The sequence below is a fragment of the Phoenix dactylifera genome, chromosome 3 (assembly GCF_009389715.1).
Source record: "Phoenix dactylifera cultivar Barhee BC4 chromosome 3, palm_55x_up_171113_PBpolish2nd_filt_p, whole genome shotgun sequence".
NCBI lineage: Eukaryota > Viridiplantae > Streptophyta > Magnoliopsida > Arecales > Arecaceae > Phoenix > Phoenix dactylifera.
The window spans coordinates 6,986,595-6,996,842 of NC_052394.1; the positions used below are offsets into that span (position 1 = coordinate 6,986,595).

At 38.7% G+C, this 10,248-nt stretch overlaps 1 protein-coding gene and 1 long non-coding RNA gene across 2 annotated transcripts; one reads left to right on the plus strand and one right to left on the minus strand.

The window, feature by feature from the left end:
• The first annotated feature begins 864 nt into the window (after positions 1-864).
• On the plus strand, positions 865-7,499 carry LOC103702185 (probable leucine-rich repeat receptor-like protein kinase At5g49770). Its single transcript, XM_008784517.4, has 20 exons — positions 865-1,424; positions 1,575-1,713; positions 2,243-2,366; positions 2,437-2,508; positions 2,829-2,903; positions 3,005-3,076; positions 3,197-3,358; positions 3,505-3,579; positions 3,658-3,729; positions 3,849-3,920; positions 4,008-4,076; positions 4,170-4,244; positions 4,340-4,411; positions 4,522-4,656; positions 4,763-5,235; positions 5,309-5,458; positions 5,729-5,868; positions 5,955-6,174; positions 6,269-6,504; positions 6,767-7,499. The coding sequence occupies exons 2-20, from the start codon at positions 1,632-1,634 to the stop codon at positions 7,271-7,273; spliced, it is 2,883 nt and encodes a 960-aa protein (XP_008782739.2). The 5' UTR covers positions 865-1,424; positions 1,575-1,631; the 3' UTR covers positions 7,274-7,499.
• Positions 1,942-3,190, minus strand: LOC108511124. Its single transcript, XR_001879159.3, has 3 exons — positions 2,987-3,190; positions 2,823-2,883; positions 1,942-2,520 (listed from the first exon to the last, which is right to left on the minus strand). It is a non-coding gene; the product is annotated as an uncharacterized LOC108511124 (long non-coding RNA).
• Positions 7,500-10,248: the final 2,749 nt, after the last annotated feature.

Genomic DNA, 10,248 nt, shown 5'->3' on the forward strand with positions numbered 1-10,248 from the left:
AGACAAGGTTTCAAATATCAAAGTCATTCCTAAGTCATTTTAAATAGCTTAATTACTAATTAGTTTAAACATGAAATTCAAATCTAAGCATGGTGGCCATACCATTTGAACATCAACACCGATGAATCTACGGCAGCACTAAAGGGTGACAAGAAACCCCACGTATGGCTTCCTTACTCTTGACTAAGACGGGCTTGGAAGGCCCGGATTTAACCAAATCTTCGTTGTTATCCTTGATGTCTCTTTCTTACTCTATCAATGACAAATTTTCAGAAAAAAAATAAATGCACAGAGGTAGACCGATGAAGACGCCTCTGACTTTTCTCTGGTGTGTAAGGATACTGGATCCTGAGCTCGGATCTTTTATGTGCATATTTTGCACCGCAGATTTGTGCCTGCTCCGATAGCCGCCACGTCGCTCACCTTAAAGATAGAGATGCATGCCTATCAGTCATTACCACATGCCATCAAGCAATCTATCAATCCGACAGAGAATCTAACATTGGGGGCCATTTCCACCCCACATGCAGCCACCGTCGAAAGCTAAGGATGAGAGAGGAGGATCTAAATATCTCAAATGCAGCTTTCAATAGCAGCTACACTGTAGCTGTATGGACCATGGAGCAAACATTAGTCCTCCACAGGACAAGCTCTCTGTGAACAACATAAAATTACTTTGCGTTCATCTGTTGCTTAAAAACCACAATATTACTATCATTCTTATTTTTGAGAATTTCTGCAAGTCGGCGTATATCATTAATATTTTATCCTAAAAATTCATATTGGCATTGACCAATAGTTTCCCTAGAAAAAGAACATGGATTAATAGTTACTCTAACCTCCGGAGACGGCAAGCTTGTTGGTGCTGCAACTTTTCTCTAAAGTTTTTCAGGCTCTGTAATTGGACTTTTTTCCCCTCCTAATCAAATGGTAGAAAACTAGAGCTACTACCTTTTTCACGTTGAAAAGCTTGTTGGTGCTCACCACCTTCACGCTCCATTGACCCAAAAAGGGGCTCCAAGTTGATGGCAGCCCAGAAACTCTCAAGATCTTTTGCCCTCCAGTTGCGAGAGCTATTTTGCTGCACGGCCGGAGCGTGATCTAATTAAAAACCTCTTTCCTTCTTGGCATCCCTCTAAGCTATCAATCATCCAGCTATCCATGAACAACCAATCAGATCCAAAGAAGCATCAGAGCCTTGACTTCGTCTCCCGGGCCGCGTACATACCAGGGCTTAACTGGCAATTCCACTCGACTCCACTATTCTCAATTGTGGAAGTGGATTGACCATAGAAACAAGGGAATGGTAACAGGTCCAATGTCATCTTACCCTGACATGATTATTCTCAAGACCCAGAGAAAGAGAGCCTTTGAGACGACGCCTCGATCGCACTGATCCAAGGTTGATTGACTTCGAAGATAAGGCAAGACCTTTTGGACAAAGCATTCTTTTCTAACATCCAATCTCATGATTTGATTCCTGGAACCCAGAAGTCATGATGGAGTGAATCATGGTAGTTACTAGCTCCTACTGTGCTAACCCACTAACTAAACTAAGTGGCTTCTAATACCAGGCTGATCATTGAGGGACGGCAAGGCGTGAGGTTCACCTTCTCCGAGCTGCTTCCGGCATGGGAATGAGCTTTCTTCTGCTGCTGCTCGCATTTGTCGCAGGCCTTCAAGTCAGTTCTGGTACCACAGATCCCACAGATGGTATTTCTCCTGTCTCTCTGTGCCTTTGTATTGTAAAGATTGATTTAGAAAAGAGAGAGCTTTCTCTTTGTTGGATATGGATTGCACATCCACAGAATTCTGCAGTGGTTCCGCTGAGAATCTTGTGTTGCTATTACAACACAGCGACATGAAGATGCTGCACCTCCTATAATTTCTGTCAGAAAAACCTTTCATATTAAAAAGTCCTTTTGTCTGTAAAAATCACGCACAGAAAAAGTAGTCACGTTTCAATTAAGCTTTAGGTATATAACAATAGAGTTGAATTACCCACTGATACAAGCAAGAGAAATTTTAGCAAGAGATCTCTAGATGTCAATATTTCAGGAAATATCCATCATCTGCTTGGTTTAGAAATAGAAAATTCTTTCCATAATTTAACAATTCATTCCGTACAAACTTTTTTGGCTTTGGATTCCAGTATTGAGATTTCCGGTTACCTTCATAGATTTCTCCTTTCAAGTGAGGGAAACATATAAAAGCTAACTATGAACCAATGAATCACTTACAGCTGCTGCTCTCCGATCTCTAATGGATGGATGGCAGAACACACCACCAAGTTGGGGGCAGTCAGATGATCCCTGTGGTACACCATGGGAAGGAGTCAACTGCATCAATTCCAGAGTGACTGTCCTGTAAGCTTCTTCTGAACTTATCATCAGCCGACATTGCCGTAGTCCCTTTACTCACCCATCATATTTTCAGGAAACTGTCAACTATGGGCCTCAAAGGCACATTAAGTGGGGACATAGGGCAACTCAGCGAACTGCAGACCCTGTAAGTTTGATACTGCAGCTCGGATATAATTTGAATTATTCCAGTGTTGCATGGATGTAATAACTTGCAGGACACCAATAAAAGAATATGAATTTAACTATATTTAACCTCCTGGCAAATAGATAGTGCCTTAAAAATCAATATAATGGCACACCTGCAATATGCTATTTTGGATGCAAATTTCAACAACCAACTTCAAATCATTAGCACTTATCAAAATTCAGAGCACGACACATGTAATAAGGTCTAAATCTTTTTGAGTAAACCACTAATATGTAAGCTCAGTCAGATAAATTAGGATTTAACAATGGTACCTGCAGGGACCTGTCCTATAATAATGAGCTCGGTGGTCCACTTGCATCAAATATTGGAAACCTGAAGAAGATCACCACCCTGTAAGTTCAGCAGGCCTGTTACCAGGATCAACCTGCTTCAATTCAAGCTTATCTAGTCATTTTGAAGTTTCCTTGACACTCACCACTTTCCTATTCCACAGAATCTTGGTTGGCTGCAGCTTCAGTGGTCAAATCCCAGAGGAATTAGGAAATTTAGAAAAGCTCTCTTACCTGTAAGATTTACTGTAACATTCTTATTCTGCTCCATCTTTCTGACTGAAATGATTAACATGTTGAAGGATTTGATTCGCCCCACCCCCTCCCTTTTTTTTAACTTTGTATTTTAATTCCAGAGCTATCAATTCAAACAAGTTCACCGGTAGGATACCTGCTTCCCTGGGTACCCTTTCAAATCTCTACTGGCTAGATGTGGCAGACAATCAGTTGAGTGGGCCTATCCCCGTTTCTGATAATGGGGCTCCTGGACTAGACCAGCTTTTGAACACAAAGCATTTGTAAGTCTTTTATATTCTTCATGATTCTGCTAACAATGATGTAAATTAAACAACCTGTAGACAAAGCTGTGTTATTTCTGTCCAATGATTATCCGTCTTTTGCTTCTGTCTAATGAATATGTATCTCTATATTGTGTGCTGAACAGTCATTTTAACAAGAATCAGCTATCAGGTCGCATCCCTGAAAAGCTCTTCAGCTCAGATATGTCGCTGATACACGTGTAAGCTGCTATCTGCCTGTTGCTAGTTTCCTTCTTTTAGCTCTATACTTTCGACTCCTGATGGTTAACTTTGGGTAGACTTTTTGATGGAAATCAACTTACTGGGGAAATTCCAGCTTCCATAGGGCTATTAAAATCTCTTGAGAATTTGTGAGTGTCCTTCAACCAGATATGCCTCCAGTTCTACTATCACATCAATCAGAAATCTCTTTTCCAACTTGCTTATATTGTATCAGGTGGATTGATTATAATTTGCCCTTCTGTAACAGGAGACTTGACAGAAATTCCCTGAATGGCCCAGTTCCGTCAAATATTAACAACCTGACAAGCATCACTGAACTGTAAGCTATCTATTAACCAATCAAAATCCAACAAAAGAATATTGGATATATAATAGCTTACAGTTTTTCCCTATTTGCATCTTTCAGTAACTTAGCAAACAACCAGTTAAGCGGACCTATGCCAGATCTAACTGGGATGAACAACCTCAACTATGTGTACGAACTCAACTATGTTCTAGTGGTACTTTCATGCCTAGCCTTCATTTTCAAATTAACCAGTAACTTGCAAAACCTTCTTATGGTCCGCAGGGATTTAAGCAACAACACTTTTGATTCTTCAGAAAGCCCAGCTTGGTTCTCGCAAATAGAATCTCTCACTGCTCTGTAAGTTCTCTGACTGCCCATGAGAATTGTAACTGAGTAATTTTGTTAACTAGCTGGAAGTCTCAGCAAAAACCTTCATGTTGGCGCTCATTCAGAGTGATACAATCTGGAGGGCTTCATGGGCAAGTGCCACAAAAGCTGTTCAGCTTTCCTCAACTACAGCAAGTGTAAGTTTGCCACGACAGATGATTGACTGGAAAGTTGAAGAGATCCAATGAAAAGAAATCGTAAGTACTGATGCATGACAAACTATTTGATTGTTGTGAAACTTTGACAGAATACTTGATGACAACAAATTCAATGGTACCCTGGACATGGGCAAGAGCATTAGCCAGCAATTACAGTTTGTGAGTTTCAAAAATAATGCCCTGGATTCTGTCACCCTGACTTCCAGCTATGACAAGGCTTTAATGTGAGAATCCCAACATTCCGGTCTATGATTACTGACAAATGAAGTGCATTTTTGTTTTGCCCATCCCCATCTTTTTTTTAATACCTTCATTTCCTGCTAATTGCAGACTTGCTGGAAACCCTGTGTGCAATAATAATAGTTTCTCAGATACTATATATTGCCTTCAGCAAAAGGCATCAACACCTTACTCCACCAGTCTCGCCAAGTGTGGCCCTAACCAATGTTCCGCAAATCAGAGTCTCAGTCCTTCAAAATGCAACTGTGCCTATCCATACCAGGGAGTGATGTTCTTCAGAGGGCCTAACTTCCGAGATGTGACAAACATGTCATTGTTCCAAGAGCTGGAGAGTACCATGTGGACAAAACTTGGCCTAGAGCCTGGCTCAGTGTTTCTTGAAAATCCCTTTTTCGATGGTAATTCTTATCTGCAGTTGCAAGTAAAACTCTTCCCATCTAATGGAATGTGCTTCAGCCGGTCCGAGATTCAGAGAATTGGGTTTGATCTGAGCAACCAAACTTACAAACCTCCAAAGATGTTTGGACCATATTATTTCATTGCATTACCATACCCTTTCCAAGGTGTCTACTCTATTCCTTACTCAGCAATAAAAACCAAATGAATTTGTTATACTGAACAAAACTTACATTCCAGATGTTGAAGGAAGATCTTCAACAAGCACTGGTTTGATCGTTGGCATAGCAGTTGGTTGTGCCCTTCTCCTTGGACTTGTAGGATCAGGAGTCTATGCCTTGAGACAGAAGAAAAGGGCACAAAGAGCAATGGAACTGAGTAAACCTTTTGGTAATGTGTTTCAAAAAGCATGTCATTTATAATAGCTTTCTTCAGCAAGTGAAGCATTTATCCATCAGATAAGGCAGGATGTGTCATATTGCAATCTTACACAGATCAGTCAGCAGGCTTACATCTTAGACTAAAAATCACAGTTCCACCAATATTCGTATAACTGCTAGATATGATTTTCATCTGCTAATGTACCTCATCTTGTACTGTACTAAAGAAAAGCACCCTGAAAGCACATTGAGCTCTCTGACTGTATTGTTTTTATTCCAGCATCATGGACTCGCAGTGGTGAAGACGGTGGTGGTGCACCACAATTGAAAGGAGCAAGATGGTTTTCATTTGATGAACTAAAGAAGAGCACCAACAATTTCTCAGAAACTAATGAAATTGGATCAGGTGGCTATGGAAAGGTATTTGATGAATCCTATGTCTATCGGAAAATACCATATATTGGGAATGTATGACAAATATTCAGACGACTCTATTCCCTCTTCAGGTCTATAGAGGAATGCTTTCAAGCGGGCAACTAGTTGCAATCAAGAGGGCACAACAGGGATCCAAGCAAGGTGGACTTGAGTTCAAGACAGAGATTGAGTTGCTATCTAGGGTTCATCACAAGAACCTACTAGGACTTGTAGGTTTCTGCTTCGAGGAAGGGGAGCAGATGCTGGTATATGAGTTCATGCCTAATGGAACGCTACGTGAAAGCTTGTCCGGTATGTTCTCCAACAATAACCCAAAAAATTTCTCATAGTCATTTATCTTTTTATAGTTATTTAAATCTTTTGTTGCTACAATAATCTACTGCAGGGAAGAGTGGAGTACAACTGGATTGGAACAGGAGAATCCGCATTGCACTAGGCTCAGCAAGAGGATTGGCTTATCTCCATGAACTTGCTGATCCACCCACAATTCACAGAGATGTTAAGTCAAGTAATATCCTATTGGATGAAAACTTAACTGCAAAGGTTGCAGATTTTGGCCTCTCAAAATTGGTATCAGACAGCGAAAAAGGACATGTTTCTACACAAGTAAAAGGAACGCTGGTAAGTGTCATTCTATATATTAGTGCGAGTACTCATTTTGTTTATCAGCATCTTGCAATGCCACAAGCTTTTTTTTTGTCTCTGTCATATATTGCAAAGGAATCATCTATATGAAATATTATATCACAAAGGATTCAAATGATACGTACATTAGAACTTGATGGAGTTTATGCAACTAAGAATTTGACATAATCAGTATGGCTCTTCAGCAACTAGCATGACAAAACGATAGTATTCTTATCATCTCTGTTTCACTTTACAGGGTTATCTAGATCCTGAGTATTACATGACACAACAGCTGACAGAGAAGAGTGACGTTTATAGCTTTGGAGTGGTGATGTTAGAACTGATAACTGCTAGGAAACCACTAGAGAAGGGCAAGTATATTGTTCGTGAGGTGAAGATGGCAATAAATATAAAAGATGATGAGTACTATGGTCTCAAGGAGATAATGGATCCCATAATTCACAATACAACATATCCAGTAGCTTTCAGACAATATGTAGAATTGGCCATGTGCTGTGTCGAAGAATCAGCTGCAGACCGCCCAACAATGAGTGATGTTGTAAAGGAAATTGAGAACATGTTGCACAATGATGGTCAGAACACAAACTCAAATTCAGCATCTTCATCTGCCACAGTCTTTGGAAACACAAAGGGTGCTCCTTGTTATCCTTACAATGACTCATTTCCTCAAAAGGATGTTAGCAACAGTGCTTTCGATTACAGTGGCGGATACTCTCCGTCAGCAAATCCTGAACCCAAGTAGCAGATTTCTTTTCTTTTTACATGATCTTTCTTTATTGTATATTTACATTACATACTTCTCAGAGTACTATACAAGTATATCTCGACCAATAAATGTTACTGCATTTTGTATGTCTAGAAAAATTCCCCCCTAAAAGTAAAGCCAAATATATACTGATTTTTTGATAATATGAGGGATACTCTAATTCCCTCAATAGCAAATTGCTATTGATATCAATAATATGAGGCTTTTCCCACAAGATTTTAACATTTCGACCAACATTTATAATCAACAAGTGTATATGTCATAAGTTTACCACTTTTTTTAAAAAAATTTTTCTTTTTATCTTGTGAATTATTTTTTCTTCCATATTTTCCTTTTAAGGACAAAATTATCCCTTGTAGATGGTCCAGAAGTAAGTAACTTTGTTCTAAATGAAGCAACACTTGGTTATCAACTAGATAATTGTTCCCATGCTATAATGCAGTCTTTTCCTAATCTATGGCACACCATATAACAAAAGAAATTAATATATCTATATCCTCAAGGACATTCTAGAAATTATAACCTCAAGGAACAAATCAAGATGATTACTGATGGCTGATGGCGATCCAAGATCATGTCATGATGCATGGGAGGACTAGGGCCTTAGGAACTTATATTGGAGTTAGTTTTAGTTGTCAATGCTATATTTTTCTTTTAATTTTGGTTATCTTTAGTTTTTAACGATTAAGTGAATCAGGGGCTGTGATTAAAAAATCTCTAATTGATAGCTTGATGGTCTAGTTACCATACCGGTACTGTTAATGCAGTATTATTCACGCTACAAGTCCTGGGTATTGCTTTAAAGGAAAAAAAAAATGTGAACAGTAACTGCTGCCTTATGATGACTATTTTAGGGAGATTAAAGTCATTTGTTTTTTCTTTCAATAGGGGAACCGAGTTATATAATGCAAAAGATGAATGAAATTTTGGGTTCCCTTTTCTTATACTTGGTAGTCATCAAACAAGCATAAGACTTCCAAACCATGGGTCTGATTCCTCAGTCTAGGAGTGAGAATGATATTCTCTCTGTTTTAATTTTATATTTCTTTGTTGTTTAACATCTGATTATGTTTTCCCTACTTTCCTTTCAAGTACTAATCCTCAAATTTATTCTATCAATACTTATACATCTCTCCAGTAAGCCTTAACCCTTGCTACATAAATTAATTTTCAACATCCAGCCAAACCCTTTTATTTTTTTCTACAAAAATTAATTTTTAACATCGAGCCAAATCCTTTTATTTTTCCCCCTTTTCACCTACATCTCAACCCACTACTTAAACCCTGAATCCAAAATCCTTCTTTCATGTAGAGAGCTCGCCATGTTAGTTCACTTGATATGAAAAACCAGATCTAACTTCTGAATGGACACTAAGGCATTAAATATATTCCTAAGAACCTCCAACCCTCTTATTTCCTACCTGAGCCCTAATTTCATTATGTTTATATTCATAACCCTATCTACTATCAAATTTGTGTTATAATTCCATCTTTCATTGTTTAATTTTAATCAGAACTCAAGTCTGAATTGGATAGGTTCAGGCCTAAACCCTACTCAGTTCCCTTCTGCAGATGGTATTACATCAATTACAACATGACTTGCACAGGATGGAACATAAACAATCTTTTCCTGAATTATTATTCCTAATCAATGATAGGTAAATTTACCTGAAGAAAATGTCAACATTAACAACTTTTGCTTCTCATTCAAGGCCAAGCTTTACTTGAGAAAAATATGAGGGTTAAAAGTCTATGAACAAGCACTGGAAGCAGAGAAGCATGAACTTGCCAATAAAAACGGTTGCCAGAAACCTTTCGTATTGCATGAGCATGAGAGAACTACCTTAGTGCTATTTCTATCCTCAAGATAGTCCTCATCTTTCTGGAAGACGTTATAACTGAACACCGTCAAGCAGAATCATCTCACAGTTATTAATTAGAACTGATAAAAGCCAAAACACATACATTTTACTGGCAAGTAGGTGCAAATATAATTTTCATATTTCCAATATTTCTACCGAGGTGCCATGAGCAATTCATGTTGATTTCATCATTCAGGGGATTTACTGAAAATATCTGTCCTCCTTTCTCTTTCTTTTTTTGTTCCTTTTTTTTGGGGGGGTGGGGAGGGGGGGGGGAGGGTGTGTGACGATTGGAAAGAGCTACCATGGCATTGTTCGATAGTTAATTCGATATGCTGCTTGAATCCATCTTCCAAGGATATGAGATAAATGGTACTTCACTGCAAACTGTAATCTCATGTATTGGAAATTTTAAATTTACATAACAGCATCAATACAAATTTCCCGTTCTGACAATGACAGAACCAAATGTCCCACCACTTAAGCCAATCTAAGAAAACAAATAGGCATATAACATTTTGGACTACATCACCCAATAATCTAGCATGTATATAGAATGCGTAGAATGGCAGTAGGTCAATTCTGGATTTCACTTCATTGACCTGTGCTAAAACTGTGGCCAAAGAAAGCACATGATCTAAGGAGCTGATTTTTTTTGAACCTTATCAAACAGCACAGTAGTGCAAAAAATACGAAGGACTAACAAAGAACTAGTGTATTTCTTAAACATTTAGCTTCTAAGTTCTTGAGGGTGGGACTTGGCACAATGGTGAGGTTGCTCCGCCGTGACATGGGTGTCAAAGGTTTAAAACACAGAGATAGCCTCTCCGCACTTAGGATGACGCAACACACATCTAACCCTCCCCAAACCCTACAATAGCGGATGCCTCGTGTACTAGGATACTTTTTTTATTTAGCTTCTAAATTCTTGGCTATTGAATTTCATTTCCATTGCATGCACTATGGATTGCAAAATTGCTATCTGAATCTGCAGTCTTTGCAAGATAATTAACAAAGAGTAATAGAAGTGGGTATTGTGGGAAAAGAACAAAAATAGTGCACAAGGACAACTTATTTCAAGTAAAAAGG

Bases quoted from the DNA above. Each gene is read 5' to 3' on its own strand.
- LOC103702185 (XM_008784517.4), top strand. From the start codon at position 1,632: ATGGGAATGAGCTTTCTTCTGCTGCTGCTCGCATTTGTCGCAGGCCTT. The intron at 4,412-4,521 runs GTAAGTTTGCCA...AAACTTTGACAG, and splicing joins TTTCCTCAACTACAGCAAGT to AATACTTGATGACAACAAAT. The intron at 5,459-5,728 runs GTAATGTGTTTC...TTTTTATTCCAG, and splicing joins GGAACTGAGTAAACCTTTTG to CATCATGGACTCGCAGTGGT.